This window comes from Musca vetustissima, unplaced genomic scaffold (genome assembly GCF_032173495.1).
Source record: "Musca vetustissima isolate MV318-11 ecotype Yass unplaced genomic scaffold, APGP_CSIRO_Mvet_v1 utg37134, whole genome shotgun sequence".
In the NCBI taxonomy this organism is placed as follows: domain Eukaryota; kingdom Metazoa; phylum Arthropoda; class Insecta; order Diptera; family Muscidae; genus Musca; species Musca vetustissima.
In genome coordinates this window covers 183,961-202,875 of record NW_026878719.1, presented here as the reverse complement: position 1 = coordinate 202,875, position 18,915 = coordinate 183,961, and the positions used below count along the sequence as shown (strand labels likewise).

Below are 18,915 nucleotides of genomic sequence, written 5' to 3'. Positions count from 1 at the left end.
TACAAGGCAGCTATATGAACGCCTGAACCGATGATAATAATTTTTGGTAGGGAGGTTTATTATTATAAAAGAATACTCATTAATAAATATTAGTCAAATCGATGGACATTTATAGATTTTAGAGCCAAAAGTAGGGAATTTTGTGTGTAACTTTACAAGGCAGCCACATGAACGCGTGACCCGATGTTAACAAATTTTGGTAGGGAGGTTAGTAATATTAAAAGAGTATTATTAGCCAATTGTGGTACAAATCGATTAATTTTTGTAAATTTTAGAGCCAAAAGTAGGGAATTTTGTGTGTAGCTTTACAAGGCAGCCGTATGAAGGTGTGGTCCAATGTTAATAATTTTTGGTGAGGAAGTTTATACTTGTAAAATAATAACAATCAGAAAGTTTGACACAAATCGTTCGATATTTGTAGATTTTAGGGGCAAAAGTAGGGAATTTTGTATGTCCCTTTACAACACAGCCATGTGATGGCGTGGACCAATCTCATCCATTTTTGGTATGAGGGTTTACTTTTATAAAAAATTACTTGTGAGCCAATATTGGCCGAATCGGTGGACATTTGTATATTTTAGAGGCAAAAATAGGGAATTTTGTGGGAACTTCTACAAGGCAGCTGTATGAAGGCGTGATCCAATGTTAATAATTTTTGGTGAGGAAGTTTATACTTGTAAAATAATAACAATCAGAAAGTTTGAGACAAATCGTTCGATATTTGTTGATTTTAGAGGCAAAAGTAGGGAAATTTGGGGTTGCCTTTACAAGGCAGCCATGTGAAGGAGTGATCCAAATTTAATGATTTTTGGTGGGGAGGTTTGTATTTGTAATATAATCATAATCAGTGAGTATGAGTCAAATTGGTTAGAATTTGTAGATTTTAGAGGCAAAAGTAGGGAATTTTGTGTGTAGCTTTACAAGGCAGCCATATGAACGAGTGGTCCAATCTTAATAATTTTTGGTGGAATCATTTATCTTTGAAAAATAGTGCGATCCGGTGATTTTCATAAAAATTCGTTGTATTTTGAAGATTTCAGAGAACAGTATTGGGAAATAGGGGTACAGTTTTACAAGGCAGCCCTATGAAATTGGTTACCAATGTTAATAATTTTTAGGGTAGGGGGTTATTTTCAAATTATGAGGTATATTTCCATATGATTCTTATCTCTATACTATATTTTTTTCAATAAAAATTAAAATTTCCTAATAAATTATGATTCTCAGCCTGAAGTATCGATACCGATCGAAATTATTTAATTGAGCCCTTTTGTTTTTTGCCCTTTTTTTGTTTTATTTTCTTTTGTCTTTTGGCTTTACCATTGTCAGTCGATCTACCTACCTGTTCAATGAGTTTTGTTGGGCATCCATGTTGAGAAGTTTGGCCGTGATCCTCACTTCTCTCCCCCCACCACCAACCCTGACAACGAGTCGGTCACTATGAGCCTGTGTCTGTCCCGTTTATATGTCTCATGTGTGTATGATGAAGTCCAGCACATAATTTATTGATAGCCACAAAATTGGTAGAGGATGACTCATCCGAAGGCAGACGAATGGACAAAAATCAAGAAAGCCTAATCGATACACTGAAAGAAAAAAATGTTAAGAATTTTTTGAAAAAAAATATTTTTTTAATTTTTTATATAATTAAAATTTAATGTTATTAAATTTTAATTATATAAAAAACCTTAAAGATTAATTTTTAATTAAATTTTAATTTTTTTAAATAATTTGTCTTACCCACAATTTTTTCCAGTGTACCTGCAATGCAGCCAGTTTGTCTTATACGTTGAAAGAATGCCAATGTTGTACAACAACATAACAGAGAAAAAGAACAACAACAAGCCAACAAAACATAACAACATATTTTTGTTGTCTTACATACCTGCAGACATCGTGCTGGGGACGGGGGGAACCCAATCCTACCCCCACCACCATCGGCAAATACTGATCACAGGCATTAGAATCTTATGGCGGGCACTTGCACACAGGCCTCTGGTGGATGAGTCATCCATGTTTAGTTATTCCCTAAACAACAACAACAATTATTTACTCCACAATGTTTGTCTGCCCGTCGGACTGACTGTTTGCCTACCTGTTATCAGAATAAAAAAACAATCAAAATCAAGTGAGAGGAGGGTGGGTAAATGTTTGAGGGATCACCAAATAATTGTTGTTGGCGGAACCGAGATCTTATCTCACAGAGAGTTGTGATTTTTCACTTTGGTGATAAGTCGAACAAGATTTGACGCAAAGAATTTAAATAATAGCCTAATTTAGATACCGTATTAGTTCGGGATGATTTTCGGTTATTGTTTTGAATTTTCTATCATTTTTAAGGGTAATTTATGGGAAAAAATCACAATTCAGCTGGGCTGAATTGAAAATTTTCAATAGAAAACCATATACGAATAGGAAAAAATTATATTTTCCAATGGAGAACCAAATTCAGCTAAGCTGAATTGAAAATTTCCTACCAAAAACTCAAATCGGCAGGGTGGGATTGAAGTTTTTCGTAGGAAAACCCCAATTCAGCTAAGCTAAATTGCAATTTTATTATGAAAACCCCAATTCAGATGGGCGGAATTGAAGTTTTCTTACGGAAAAGCAAATTTAGTCGGGTTGGATTGAAGTTTTCCATATGAAACCCCAATTCAGCTAAGCTGATTTGCAATTTGCCAAAGAAAATCCCAATTCAGCTTGACTGTTTTGCATTTTCCTTGTGAAAACCCCAATTCAGCTGGGCTGAATTGAAGTTTTCATACCAAAAACAAAAATTAGTCCGTTTGGACTGAAGTTTTCTAATGAAAACCCCAATTCAGCAGAGCTGAATTGAAGTTTTCTTATGAAAACCCCTATTCAGCTGGGCTGAATTGCATTTTTTTACCAAAACCCCAATTTTTTGCAATTTTCTTATGAAAACCCCAATTCAGCTAAGCTGAATTGATGTTTTTTTATGAAAACCCATATTCAGCTAAGCTGAATTGGGGTTTTCGTAAGAACAAAGAAAACTAAAATGCATTTGTTAGGCGATAGAAAACCTTTAAAGGCCTTAAAATGCCTTTTTAGGCGATAGAAGCCTTTAAAGGCATTAAAATCCTTTTTTTTGGGCGATTTAAAGGCAATTTTATTGTAAAACCCAAATTCAACTAAGTTGAATTGAAATTTTCCTAATGAAAAACTAAATCAGCCAAGCTGAATTGCAACTTTCTAAGAGAAAATTATATTTAAGCTAGCTGAATTGGAATTTTCATGGGAAAATTTAAATACAGCTGGGCTAATTTGAAGATTTATTATGGAAAACCTAATTCAGCTGGGCTGAATTTTCCTAATGAAAAACTAATTCAGCTAAGCTGAATTGCAAATTTCTTAGAGAAAATGTGACATAGACTTGCGGAAATGCAATTTTCATATGAAAACTCAAATTCAGCTGGGCTGAATTAAAGTTTTCTTATGGAAAACTTGTTTCAGCTGAGCTGAATTGCAGTACTTCTTATAAAAATCCAAATTCAGCTGGGCTGAATTGAAGTTTTTATACGAAAAACCCAATTCAGCAGAGCTGAATTAATTTTTTTCAATTGAAATCCAAATTTAACATGGCTGAATTGAAGATTTCATATGGAATACCCGATTTTATCAGTCTGAATTGAAGTTTTCATGCGGAAATCCCAATTCAGCAGAAAATGGAAAATTACAATTTAGCAAAGCTTAAATGAAAATTGTTCCCGAATTACCCAATTTTCGAAGAGAAAATTACATTTATACCAGCTGAATCCTAACATATATTTTAGTGACAAACCCTCTCACCAAAAATTATTAACGTTGGGCTTCACTTTCACGTGGTTGCCTTGTAAAGTTCTACAATATTTTCCCTACTTTTGTTTCTGGAAGCTACAAATATCAATCGATTTCGACAATATTTGTCAAATGGTATTATTTTATGATAATAAACCTTCCTACCAAAATTTATTAACATTGGTTAACGCATTCATATGGCTGCCTTGTAATGGTACATCGAAAATTCCCTACTTTTGCCTCTAAAGTCCAGAAATTAGCATTCGATTTGACCAATATTTATCATAAGGTATTATTTTATTATAATAAACCTTCATACCAAATATTATGAACATTGGACCACGTCTTCATATAGCTGCCATGTAAATTTACTTCTAAAATTCCCTACTTTTGCCCTTAAAATCCACAAATGTCAACCGATTCGGTCAATGTTTGCTAAACTTTATACCTTTATTATAACAAACCTCCTCACCAAAAATTATTAACATTGGACCACGCCTTCACATGGCTGCCTTGTAAAGGTACATACAAATTTCCCTACTTTTGCATCTAAAAGCTACAATTGACAACCGATTTATTTTAAATTAGCTGAAGACTACTCACAACCTTACATAAACCTCCTCACCAAAAAGTATTTACATTGGACCACGCATTCATGTGGCTGCCTTGTAAATTTACTCTCAAAATTCCCTACTTTTCCCTCTAATATCTGCAAATGTCAACCGATTCGGCCAATATTTGCTAATTAGTATTATTTTATAAAAATAAACCTTCATACCAAAAATGAATAAGATTGGTCCACGTCTTCGCATCGCTGCCTTGTAAAAGTACCCCAACATTCCCTACTTTTGCCTCTAACAGCTGTAAATGACAACCGATTTGTCTCAAACTGACTCATTACAATTCCATTACAAATACAATCCTCCTCACCAAAAATTATTAACATTGGACCACACCTTCACATGGCTGCCTTGTAAATGTACCCACAAATTTCCCTACTTTTGTCTCTAAAATCAACAAATATCAATGGATTTGTCTCAAATTTTCTGATTGTTATTATTTTATAAAACTAAGCCTCCTTATCAAATATGATTAAGATTGGCCCACCCGTTCATATGGCTGCCTTGTAAAGTTACTCTCAAAATTCCCTACTTTTGCCTTTAAAATATACAAATATCACACGATTTGTCTCAAATTTTCTGAATGTTATTATTTTACAAATATAAAACTCCTCACCAAAAATGATAAACATTGATGCACGCCTTCACATGGCTGCCTTGTAAATGTACTCACAAAATTCCCTACTTTTGCCTCTAAAATCAACAAATATCAAACGAATTGTCTCAAATTTTCTCAATGTTATTATTTTACAAATATAAACCTCCTCACCAAAAATGATGGACATTGGGTCATGCCTTCACATGGCTGCCTTGTAAAAGTACCCACAAATTTCCCTACTTTTGCCTCTGAAATCAACAAATATTAACCGTTTTGTTTAAAATTACTTGTATGCTATTATATTGCCTATACCTCTTCCAAATTATTAACATTGGCCCACTCCTTCGCATGGCTGCCTTGTAAAAGTACTCACAATTTTCCCTACTTTTGCCTTTAAAATCAACAAATATAAAACTGTTTGTCTCAAATTTTCTGAATGTTATTATTTTACAAATATAAATCTCCTTACCAAAAATTAATAACATTAGTCAACGCCTTCGTGTGGTTTCCTTGTAAAGTTACCCTCAAAATTCCCTATATTTGACTCTAAAATCAACAAATATCAAACAAGTAATCTCAAATTGGCTGAAAACTATTTAACACCTCACACAAACCTCCTCACCAGAAATGACGAAAATTGGCCCACCCCTTTATATGGCTGCCTTGTAAAGTTACCCTCAACATTCCCTACTTTTGGCTCTAAAATGTACAAATGCCAAACGATTTGTCTAAAATTTTTCTGAATGTTATTATTTTACAATTATAAATTTCTTTACCAAAAATGATAAACATTGGTGCAGGCCTTCGCATGACTGCTTTGTAAAAGTACCCACAAGTTTCCCTACTTTTGCCTCTAAAATCAACAAATGTCAACCGATTTGTCTCAAACTTGCTGATTGTTATTATTTCACAAATATAAACCTCCTCGCCAAAAATGATGAAAATTGATCCACCCGTTCATATGGCTGCCTTGTAAAAGTGCCCACAAAATTCCCTATTTTTGCCTCTCAAAGCTGCAAATGACAACCAATTAAACTCAAATTAGCTGTATGCTATTATATTGCCCATACAAACCTCCTCACCCAAAATGATGGACGTTGGCCCACCCATTCACATGGCTGCCTTGTAAAAGTACCCTCAAAATTCCTTATTTTTTAGCTCCTAGTGGAAAAAAATAAAACACAATTTTTTTAATATGTATTTTTTTAGTTTAATTTTTTTTCTTTATTTTATGTATTTTTTCGCTAGTATTTGTTTTTTAAGCAAAAAATCCAAATCATTAATGATGACAAAAAAAAGAGCATTCTTTGTTTTAGAAGAAAAATATCACTGAATGCCACAGAAAAATACAGGTATTTTATAATGAATTAAAATTGTTTTTAATAATAATAATCCTTTTTTTCCTTAAAATAGCTAATATATTTATTTCTTATCATTAAGACAAAGCCAAACTAAAAAAAAAAATGTAAGAAAAAAAATTAAAAAAAAAATAAATTAATTATTTAATATAAAGAGATAATACAAGAATTATACACACTTAGAAGCTAAAATGGGGGAGAGAGAGAGAGAATGTTCAAAGTGTCCATGAGTGAGAGAAGGAGAATGAGGGAAAGGAATATCATCAATGTCACCCCTCAGAAAGAAGTTGAATACAATATGAGTAAAATTAACGGGAATTGTGAATATCTCTTAAGAGAGAAGAGAGTAGCTGTTATGCTTAAGGCAGGCTCGGGCAGAGAATAACAAATTTGCGTTGCGTTGTTGATGTGTGTGTGTGTGTGTGTCAATGGGTTTTCAGTTGTTTCAATTGATTGTATGCTGTTATTTACTTTCGCGAGAGAGCACGCGTGCGGTGTTTTGCCTTATAAACTAAATACTCTCTTGCCTTTAAAAATGATAGGGAACATGGGATGATTCTTTTGAAAAAAAAATAATAATAATAATAATAAAAATTAGATGACAATGGTTCCAAATTTTGAATTATTTGTTTTATGCCCATTACACCATGCAAACATTGAAAATTAGTAAAAAAATAAGAGAAATAAATTATTTAAAAATAAAAGAAAGGAAAATAATTTTTTGTTAATAAGGAAAGGTCTTGCAAGAAAAAAAAAATTTTTTTGGAAAGCCCAACCAAAGCCTCTTGTAGGAAGAAAAAGCATTAGCAGTAGGAGAAGAAGAGGAAGAGGAAGCAGCTGAGAGATTTGCAATTTAGAAAAAGGGTAGCCAATAGAAAAAAATAGGGAAATCACTTACGATTTTTTTTATATTTTTAAATCAATTTTTTTGTTGTAGAGAAGGGGGAGGAGCAGTCGTTTTTCGTTTTTTTTCTTAATTAAAAAATATTGAAAATAATACATTTTTTTTTGCTAAATTCGTGGTGCAACTAAAGCTCTATAGTATTCGTACAGCTTAAATAGATATTTAGTAAGCGAATATTTGGCCGATTCGATAATATCGTATGAGTCTATGTAGTCGAGGAAGAAAACTGTGAAAAAAAGAGGGAGAAAGAAAAACAAAATATGAGGGATGGTGCATTTTGAAATAAAAAAATATATAGAAAGCATTGCAAAAAATAGGGGGAAAATAATAAATTACAAATAAACGTGCTTTGAAGCAAAATTAAAAAAAAAAAATTAAATATGTGGGGGAAGGTAGGGTGGATAGGTTTGATATTAAAAAAATTACATAAATATATATTAATATAAATTAATAATTATATATAATAATAGCTAATCTAATAAATATAATGGAATAATCAAAGAAAAAAAAAATAAATGAAAAATAACAAAAAAAATTTTAATTATTTAGAAAATTATCAGCCTGTTTTTGTAAAATTCCAAACGAACGAATTCGAGTGACTTACGACCAAACTCCTTGGTTTTGAAAAATATGTCATTTATTTTTATTTTGAATCAGAAAACCTTTATAAACATAAATAAAGGTTTGGTCGTAAGTCACTCGAATTCGTTCGTTTGGAATTTTACAAAAACAGGCTGTATATATAAATTAAAAAATAATTTTAATTAATTAACTGAAATATATTGCCTTCGTTAAAAAAATTACAAAAATTACTTTGTTGATTGAAAAAAAAAATAATAATTCAATTTAAAAAATAAGGCGTGGATTTTTTTTAATATTTTCTTATTCATTTTTGGTATGGAGGTTTATTATTATAAAATAATACCTGTTAGAAAATATTGGCCGAATCGGTTGACATTTGTAGATTTTAGAGGCAAAAGTAGGAAATTTGTGAGTACATTTAAAAGGCAGCCATGTGAAGACGTGGATCAATCTTATTCATTTTTGGTATGAAGGTTTATTTTTATAAAATAATACCAGTTAGTAAATATTGGCCGAATCGGTTGACATTTGTAGATTTTAGAGGCAAAAGTAGGGAATTTTGAGAGTAACTTTACGAGACAGAGCCATGCGAAGGCATTGACCAATTTTCATCATTTTTGGTGAGGAGGTATATATTTGCAAAATAATAACAATTAGAAAATTTGAGACGACTTGGTTGATATTTGTTGATTTTAGAGGCAAAAGTAGGGAATTTTGAGGGTACTTTTACAACCGATTTGTCCCAAACTTTCTGATTGTTAATATTTTACAAATATAAAACTCCTCACCAAAAATTATGAACATTGGTGCACGCCTTCACATGGCTGCCTTGTAAATGTACCCACAAATTTCCCTACTTTTGACTCTAAAATCAACAAATATCAACCGATTTATTTCAAATTAGCTGAAGACTATTTAATACCTTACACAAACCTCCTAACCTAAAATTATTAACATTGGATAACGCCTTCATATGGCTGCCTTGTAAAGTTACCCTCAAAATTCCCTACTTTTGCCTCTAAAATCTACAAATATCAACCAAGTCATCTCAAATTTTCGGATTGTTATTATTTTACACATATAAACAACCTCACCAAAAATGATGAACATTGGTCAACGCCTTCGCATGGCTGCCTTGTAATGTTACTCTCAAAATTCCCTACTTTTGCCTCTAACAGCTGTAAATGACAACCGATTTATCTCAAATTAGCTGTAAGATTTAGTATTGCCTATACAAACCTCCTCACCAAAAATTATTCAAATTGAGCCACCCGTTCATATGACTGCCTTGTAAATGTATCCACAAAATTACCTACTTTTACCTCTAAAATCAACAAACATCAATCAAGTCGTCTCAAATTTTCTGATTGTTATTATTTTGCAAATATAAAACTCCTCACCAAAAATTATTAACATTGGTCAACGCCTTCGTGTAGTTTCCTTGTATAGTTACCCTCAAAATTCCCTACTTTTGCCTCTAAAATCTACAAATATCAATCGATTTGTCTCAAACTTGCTAAATGTTATTCTTTTACAAATATAAACCTCCTTACCAAAAATGATGAACATTGGTGCACGCCTTCACCTGGCTGTCTTGTAAGGTTACCCTCAAAATTCCCTACTTTTGACTCTAAAATCTGCAAATGTCAACCGATTGGGCCAATATTTACTAACAGGTATTATTTCATAATAATAAACCTTTATAACAAAAATGAATGAAATTGGTCCACGCCTTCACATGGCTGCCTTGTAAAAGTACCCACAAATTTCCCTACTTTTGACTCTAAAATCGACAAATGTGAACCGATTTATTTCAAATTAGCTGAAGACTATTTAATACCTTACACAAACCTCCTCACCAAAAATTATTAACATTGGACCACGTCTTCATATGACTGCCTTGCAAATGTACCCTCAAAATTCCCTACTTTTGCCTCTAAAATCTACAAATGTCAAACGATTTGTCTCAAACTGACTCATTACAATTCCATAACAAATACAATCCTCCTCACAAAAAATTATTAACATTGGTTCACGCCTTCATATGGCTGCCTTGTAAATGTACCCACAAATTTCCCTACTTTTGCCTCTAACATCTACAAATGTCAAACGATTTATCTCAAATTAGCTGAAGACTATTTAATACCTTACACAAACCTTCTAACCAAAAAATTATTAATATTGGACCATGCCTTCATATGGCTGCCTTGTAAAGTTACCCTCAAAATTCCCTACTTTTGCCTCTAAAATCTACAAATGTCAATCGATTTGTATAAAATTTTCTCAATGTTATTATTTTACAAATATAAACCTCCTCTCCAAAAATGATGAACATTGGTGCACGCCTTCGCATGACTGCCTTGTAAAGTTACACTCAAAATTCCCTACTTTTGCCTCTAAAATCTACAAATGTCAAACGATTTATCTCAAATTAGCTGAAGACTATTTAATACCTTACACAAACCTCCTCACCAAAAATGATGAACATTGGTGCACGCCTTCGCATGGCTGCCTTGTAAAGTTACACTCAAAATTCCCTACTTTTGCCTCTAAAATCAACAAATATCAATCGATTTGTTTCAAACTTGCTGATTGTTATTATTTTACAAATATATACCTCCTCAGCAAAAATGATGAACATTGGTCAACGCCTTCATGTGGTTTCCTTGTATAGTTACCCTCAAAATTCCCTACTTTTGCCTCTAAAATCTACAAATGTCAACCGATCGTCCAATATTTACTAACAGGTATTATTTTATAATAATAAACCTTCATACCAAAAATGAAAAAGATTGCTTCACGCCTTCGTATGGCTGACTTGTAAAGTTACTCTCAAAATTCCCTACTTTTGCCTCTAAAATCGAAATATTTTTAAAAAATCCACGCCTAAGGCTATATATATATTCTAGTATTAATAATTAGTTGGCGTTTTTTCTTTTCTATATATGTATGTACTCTTATATATATTAATATAATTTATAATATTTAGAATATAATAAATTTAGTTTTGGGGGGATTTTTAAAGTTCAAGGGATGAGTGACTAAATGGAGGTTAAGAAGAGATGCCTTAGATGGGGGTGGTATGGTATAATTTTTATAACAATTAATGAATGATTTCGAATCGTTAGTTTTTTTTTTTTTGTTATTGTATATATGTATATGCTATGTGATAATCTATGTATATAATAGCTGATGTATATATAGAAGAATTTTCGGTTATTTTTTTATTTTTAAATCCTGTATTTTATTTGTTGTTGTTAGTAAGTTAAGGAACGTCTAGTCTTGCTTTTCATTAGATGTAGATTTATGTCTATTAAGATTTGTTATTGTAATTTATTAATAATATTGTTGTAGTTGTTGTAAGGAATACTTTGAAGTTTCTAGGTTAGGTTAAATTGTTGCTGTATGTGTGTGTTGTTAGTAGTCTATGGTAGATTATCATGATTTGTTTGCTGTAGATTTGATGCAAATGGTGATGATGAGGTTGCTGTCCCCGATGATCCCGATCCCAATACCGGTGCCGAGAATGGTGGTGTTGATCTTTGGCCATTTGTAGAAAAAGGTGAAGATGAAGAAGACGGCGAAGAAGTGGTGGTATTTGGTGTCTGGGGCAGATTAATTACACCATGTTGATTGGCTGGTGGTGTTCTAGGGGGTGGTGTTAAAGGCGGAGGTCTTTGTTGGCGATAACGTGGTTGCTGATGTAACTGCTGAAGACCCTGCTGCTGTTGATTGTGAGGATGACGATGATGCTGTAAACCATCACCATCATCATCACTGGAGTCCGCAATGTTACGCAATGTCAATGCATGGAAATCATTAAGAGTCTGCTCAAACAGATCAATTGTTGGCTGATCGGCTGTGGCAATGACACGTTGTGTGGCGCCCAATAGATCCTCGGCGGCACCCAGCAACTCACGGCTACCACGTTCCCGAGGTAAAGCTGATGAGGAGGACGTAGAAGATGTTACCGAACTTGTAGCTGTTGCCGTAACTGGCATTTGTAGACCTCCCGCCGTCAAACGTGGTGTGGCGACATTCGAACTGCTACTAATTAAGGCTAAATCATTTAAATTAAGCTCACCCGTTGTTGGATTAAAGCTGTTGTTGGCTGAGGATTGTTGCTGCTGCAGATAACTGGAAGATCCCATATGTTGTCCGGCATTTGTTGTCGTGGAACGTGTCAGCTCATCGGCATGTGCCAATGTGGAACCTATTATATCACTAGCTATCCGTAGAGCGGCATCTGTTGCAGCCGCTGTGGATACCAATTCACTGGGATTAATAACATAACCACCTAAGCCGTAGGAGGATAATCGCAAGGGACCTCCTTGTGGCGTGTTGGCATCCATATTGTGAGCACCGATTAAAGCATTTTCATGGAGATCCAGGTCGTCGTTGTGGTATCTGCAAGAGAATAAAAATATTCTTTAATAAATCCACGCCTCAGTTGGCCCTTGAAAAATATTCTTTAATAAATCCACGCCTCAGTTGGCCCTTGAAAAATATTCTTTAATAAATCCACGCCTCAGTTGGCCCTTGAAAAATATTCTTTAATAAATCCACGCCTCAGTTGGCCCTTGAAAAATATTCTTTAATAAATCCACGCCTCAGTTGGCCCTTGAAAAATATTCTTTAATAAATCCACGCCTCAGTTGGCCCTTGAAAAATATTCTTTAATAAATCCACGCCTCAGTTGGCCCTTGAAAAATATTCTTTAATAAATCCACGCCTCAGTTGGCCCTTGAAAAATATTCTTTAATAAATCCACGCCTCAGTTGGCCCTTGAAAAATATTCTTTAATAAATCCACGCCTCAGTTGGCCCTTGAAAAATATTCTTTAATAAATCCACGCCTCAGTTGGCCCTTGAAAAATATTCTTTAATAAATCCACGCCTCAGTTGGCCCTTGAAAAATATTCTTTAATAAATCCATGCCTCAGTTGGCCCTTGAAAAATATTCTTTAATAAATCCAGGCCTCAGTTGGCCCTTGAAAAATATTCTTTAATAAATCCACGCCTCAGGACCAGGACACTCCACATCTGGATTGACCACAGGTCTGAATTGTTCTCGTCCAACTTATCTATTTGAAGATGATGCACTCATTTTTTTTTTTTAAATTCCACACCTATTGTGGGTCCTTAAATTTTTTTTTAAGAATCCACGCAATATTTTCCGCATCGATTTCATTTCAAATATTCCACTTTTGAGATTTATTTTTAAAATAAAGATGTTTTTGTTTTTCCACTTACCGACTTTGACGATAGACCTGCTGGGCAAAATTCGAATCTGTTGTCACCGTATTACCCTCAATGCGTAGACCAGCTACACCTTTTTTGGGTATTGTTGCCAAATCACGTTTGACCCGCCGGCAGCGGGCCGGTTCATTTTGACGCTGCTGGATCATGGCATCAAAGTCCACGATATAGACATAGCCGGCCACCAAAATGGTACAGGAACGTTCGCCTTTTTTGAAAGCCTCCTCAAGGTCTTGACTAGTGCGATCATCGTATTGCCACCAACCTAAAGATATTGGGAGGAGAATGAGAAGAAGAAAACAAAATGCAAATGCAGGGAAGAAATTAGAAATGAAAAAGGGACTACAAAATTGGGATTTCAAAAAATGTACAACAAAATTTTTGTTTTGAATAAAAAGATATTTTGAAAGTATTTATTGAATAAGAGGTTTTGGTTTGGTTAAAAAAGGCAACTTTGATGGCAAGCAGCTATGGCCAATGAGTATTGTAATACTGTTATTAGAAATGGTTACAGTGTAGGGTTTTTCTTTTTGGAAAACATTTTTTTGGTTGTGTAGAAAATTTTGAAAACTTAAATCTAGTTTTGAAAATCTTTAAAATGGTGTATTTAAACGATAATCGTATGGCCTTGGCCTATTTGGACGATATCGCCGTGTAAATACATTGGAAATTCCTGCCACTCCTTTGGCAGGCAAACCTTTGGCACGACAAATTTTACGCCTACGATAGGGCATATCTTGTGGATATTGTACCATCTGGATGAAATCCAATATGTACATATTGCCACATATTTGAATTTTATATGTATAGTTATCGTAATCGATTAATGAAGAGGGAGATTGCCCTGATATAGGGCTATCATTGCTATCATCTCCATAATTGTCCTCATCATCATCTTCGTCATCATTATCATCACAATCATTTTCAAAATCTTCTTGTTCTTCATCTCCATGTTGTTGAGGTTGAGAATTGCCTCGAGTTCTACGATTTCTTTCTTGTTTAACTTCATCCTCCTTCTTTTCTTCTTTTTTAACAGGCATCTGTTCTTCAACTTCTTGAGGCCTGGGTTGTTGCAACAACTGAAAGACTTCTTCAATTTCGATTGCGGTACGTTTGTCGTATGCCCACCAGCCACCTGCAGAAGGAGTAGTAGGAGGAAGGTGGGCATTAGAGCGAAACAAAAATCAAAAAAAGGAAAAATCCAAAAATTATAAAAGCAAAAGAAAGAAAATTTGGAAAAAGAAGAACAACAACAAAAACTACAAGCTACAGAACATTAGGAAAATAGAAAACTAGCATATTTCGGGAGCTTGGGTGTGAGGATGTGTGTTTGTGTTAGTAGCATTATTTTGAATTGCCTTACCATTACGACCCTCATAGAACCACTGATAGCCATCGTCAGTGGCCCGGGTACTGCAAATATCCTCAATGCCATTCACCAGCTGTGGATGATCCAGGAATTCGGGGGGAATTTCACGTCGACACATGGCACAGCGACGATTTTTATAGGCAACACCCTGGAAAAAATAAAAAAAATTAAATTAATAAAAAGCAAACAAATCAAATATCAAATTTCAGAGAATTCGGTTGAAAAGCACGCTCAAGAACCCCAAAATATCGAAAATTGGACGGTACCCTTTTATGGGGGGCTACCCGAAAAAGTTGACCGATATTTATAATTTTTAGTGGATGCATTTGGCAACCAAAAAGAACCCAATGTACCAAATTTCAGAGAATTTGGTCGAAAAAAAAGCGCTCAAGATCCCCAATGCGTACTTCCTGATATGTGGGTCTTGTAATTTCGGAACATATCATGGTTAAAACGGCCACCAAAGAAATATGGGTATCATTTTAAAACTTATAACGAGTACTTTCCCTAAAAAAACATAAACATAGCGATCCGAGTGGAGCCCCTAAGCTAGACTTGTCCCTTTTTAAAAAATATATATGACTGCATCGGGACCTTTTGAGGTATTCTGTTTATGGAAATTTACAGAGGTCTTCTCATGTCTTCGGTTCCTTAGATGACCCACTTCTGGGAATTTACAGGGGTTTTCTACGCCTTAAAGCGCCTTCTAAGAGATCTGGTATATCTTAAGAACCACTTCAGAGGACTTCTGTTCGTTGAAGGACAATTTCAGAGGACTTCTATTCCTTAGATGACCAGATCGTATGCCTTCTAATCTTTAGAGAACCTTTTTGGAGATCGCCGGTGCTTTAGAGGATCCCTTTTGAGGTATTCTTTCAATGATGAACATCTTCTGTTGTCTTTTATAACCTCTTCTGGACAACTTCTGAGAATTTATAGAGGTCTTCTACACCTTAAACGGTCCACTCAGAGGTCTTCTGAGCTTTAAAGGACCACTTCAAATGTCTTATATTCCTTAGATGACCTATTCGGCTGCCTTATATTCCTTATATAACTTTTTTGAGGTCTCTGGTGGTTTAGAGGACCCCTTCTGAGATCTTATGTCCATGGATAACCTATTCTTTTGCTTTGGATGATCTCTTCTCAGGTCTCGGTGGGTTGAAGGACAACTTCTGAGAATTTATAGAGATCTTCTACCTCTTAAACGGTCCACTCAGAGGTCTTCTGAGCTTTAAAGGCCACTTCAGATGTATTCTGTTCCTTAGATGACCTATTTGGATGCCTTATATTCTTTATATAACTTATTTGAGGTCTCCGGTGGTTTAGAGGACTCCTTCTGAGATCTCCTGTCCATGGAGAATCTCTTCTTTTGCCTTCGATGTCCTCTTCAAAGAACTTCGTGGCTTCGAGGACCACTTCTGGGAATTTTCAGAGGTCTTCCATGCCTTAAAGGGTATTCTCAGAGGTCTGCTGTCCACGGAGAACCTATTCTTTTGCCTTCGATGACCTCTTCAAAGATCTTTGTGGCTTGGAGGACCACTTCTGGGAATTTACAGAGCTCTTCTATGCCTTAAAGGGTATTCTCAGAGGTCTGCAGTGCCTTAGATAACCACTTCAGATATGTTCTGCTACATAAGGGACCTGTTCCGATACCTTATATTTCCTAGAGAATCTTTTTCTGAGTTCTACTGCGCTTTAGAGGACCACATATGGTGTCTTCAGTCCATGTCTATGAAACACCTCTTCTGCTGCCGTCGATTACTTTGTAGGAGCTCTTCTGAGGTATCTAAGCCCTAAAGGACCTCAGCCTGTGAGGTCTTCTGTGACTTAATACACCTGGCTCCGATACCTTATATTCTCTAGAGAATCTTATTGAGGTCTTCTATGCATTGGACGACCCTTTATGGGGTCTTCTGTCCGTGCCTGCCTTTGATTCCTACGATTATTAAGCCTCACGTGCTTTTGAGGACACCTTGTAAGGTCTTCAGGTAATGGAGTACCTCTTCTGTTGATTCCGAATCATTGGAGAACCTATTTTGAGGTCTTTTGTCTGGGCCTCTATTTTTTTTGTTAATGATCTTCTGTGGCCTTTTTTACAGAACAGAAATTAAATTCAAAATTAAAATTGGATTTTAATTTTGAATTCAAATTTCTGTTTCCATTTAATAATGGTCTGCAATTAAACCATTTCAATGCCGCGGTCGTTTTTGTGTTGGGGGCCACGATGCAGAATCTGTTGTAAATCAGATTATAAATATGCACGGTATTGATCAGATATCAATCACATTTATGTATGTAAATGAATATAGCTATGTTATGCCGGGTGGTAGTTTGCAGATTGCAGCTGATTATAGACAATTAAAATGCATCGTGCATAGTTGGGCATTTGCGAGGAGGTGTACTTGAGCTTTACAATGCAATTTAACAATTAATTAATTGAGTGGCCAAAGAGCAGTAGACGACAAGTAAATGAACTTCCTATAAAACAAATATGGTTAAGGAGGGAGGGTGAGGTGTGTGAGAAATAAAATCAAAATTTACTTGCAGATTATTTTTAAAAATTATATTCGAAAATAATCTTTGTTACCGGGCGGGTACATGTTGGAATGATGTTCACGTGCCTGCCTGCCTCACTCTATTTTGGAATTTAATTTTGTTTCCGCCTTAGCTATTCCGAATATCGCCATGTGTCTTTAAGTGTCTGCGAGCATTCTTTTTTTAAACCCCATATTTAGAATTCCTTCTTCAAAAAAGCCATAAAAAATAATTCTGTGTTTTACAACAAGCAAAGAATCATAAAATTTTTGAAGGTCACTACATTAACCATATGTGGACAAAAATGTTGTTTGTTTTTGCTGTTCTTTAAGAAAAGGCCTGACGTGAGGCTGAAGAAAGAGTGTGTGTTTCTTTGTTTTGTTTTCCGCATTCGAAAAAAAAATTGTTTTGCTAAGCTATGCTGTTTCTTTTTTTGGTCATAATGATGGGGAAGCCAATCACCCATCGAAAAATTAATCTAAACATTGTTAATGCAAAACACGCACTCTAGCCCGCCGTCGCAGCCGCCACCACCCCAGCCAAACAGCAAACTTATTATGGTCATAAAAGAAAACAAAACAAAAATAAAAACAACAAAGAAGAAGAAAAAAAGTACAAAAACAAAATATACAAAATTTGATCGGTTCTCGTACTGCAAAAATCTACTAGATTTTCATATTTTCTTCGATATCAAAAAGGAAAATTCGTTCTCGTAGTAAAAAGTAGTAGATTTTTGGAGTACGGGAACATAGCAATTGTAAACCACTTACTTTGACACATAAGAAACAGAAAATATGACCACAAGGTAAACGAGCCGGATGTATGCAGGTCTGTAAACAAATAGGACATTCCAATTGATTGGTGGTGGTGGTCGATGTACCACTACTACTGCTGCTTACATTGGCCCCGGAGGAACCACTGCAAATGGCAGCAAGGGCTGCTGCTGCATCAGCTTCAGCTGATGACATTAAATTTGATGTTGAAGGATTTTCATTTGTTGAGGAGGAGGTCATTGAGGTGGCATCTGTAAAATACGTCATAGATAATTGCAAAAACAACAACAATGAAAACACAATTACAACTTACCCTTGGAACCTGAAGGATTTTCGATTTTGGGTTTTAATAAACCCATGGCAGCAGCACTACCACCAGTGCCAGCACTGGTTGTGGGTGCCTCTGTTAGATCCACAACATCAATATGGGGTTCAATGATGACAACCGATTCATCCAAATCATCATCATTAGCTTGGGAAACACTTTGTTGATACATGGTTGTTGTCACCGACTGATTGTTTGGGGAGGGTGTTGTTGTTATTGTTGTTGTAACTGCCAAGGCAGTTGTCACTTCCTGAGGAACATCGTCTTCCAAATTTTCCATATTTCAAAATAAAAAAAAAAACTAGGGAAATTCAAATTTAGTTTCCCCTTTTTTAATTTACACTGGCCGATCTTTATTCACACGCACGCAAAACACACACTAGCAGAGGAAGAAAAAACAGGTACAATCATTCAGCGAGCAAAACCAATCAAGTTTTTTTTGGTTTGGTTTGTTGTGCCTGCACCTCTCACTTTGTTGCTGTTGTTATAATAAACATTTCACAATACGATGCAAACTAATTATGTCAAATGTCTTGTTGTTGTTTTATTATTATAATTTATTACTTGTTTTTGTTGTTGTTCTATTTTTTATTAATTATACCCGAACGTCTTCCAGTTTAAATGAATAATAATTTGCGAATGATTGAAGCTGTTTGTTTTAGTTTTCCTCCAAAGGAGAGTTTTGTTAGTTGGCATTCACGTGGGATTGATAGCACAGGCAATGGGAGAGAGAGGGAAGGCACTCACAGTTATTTGAGTGCTGCACAGATGATAAATGCGTGCAGTTAGTGGGCAGAC

General features: G+C 34.9%; 1 protein-coding gene across 1 annotated transcript; it reads right to left on the bottom strand.

Moving 5' to 3' along the window:
• Window positions 1-12,005: 12,005 nt before the first annotated feature.
• On the bottom strand, window positions 12,006-18,397 carry LOC133323479 (E3 ubiquitin-protein ligase rnf146; the record flags this gene model as incomplete). The annotated part of the gene is made up of 5 exons (XM_061532401.1): window positions 18,106-18,397; window positions 17,790-18,043; window positions 14,479-14,632; window positions 13,110-13,380; window positions 12,006-12,264 (listed from the first exon to the last, which is right to left on the bottom strand). Coding segments are annotated over exons 1-5 (1,230 nt in total), but the record flags the coding sequence as incomplete, so codon positions are not given.
• Between the last annotated feature and the right edge of the window lie 518 nt (window positions 18,398-18,915).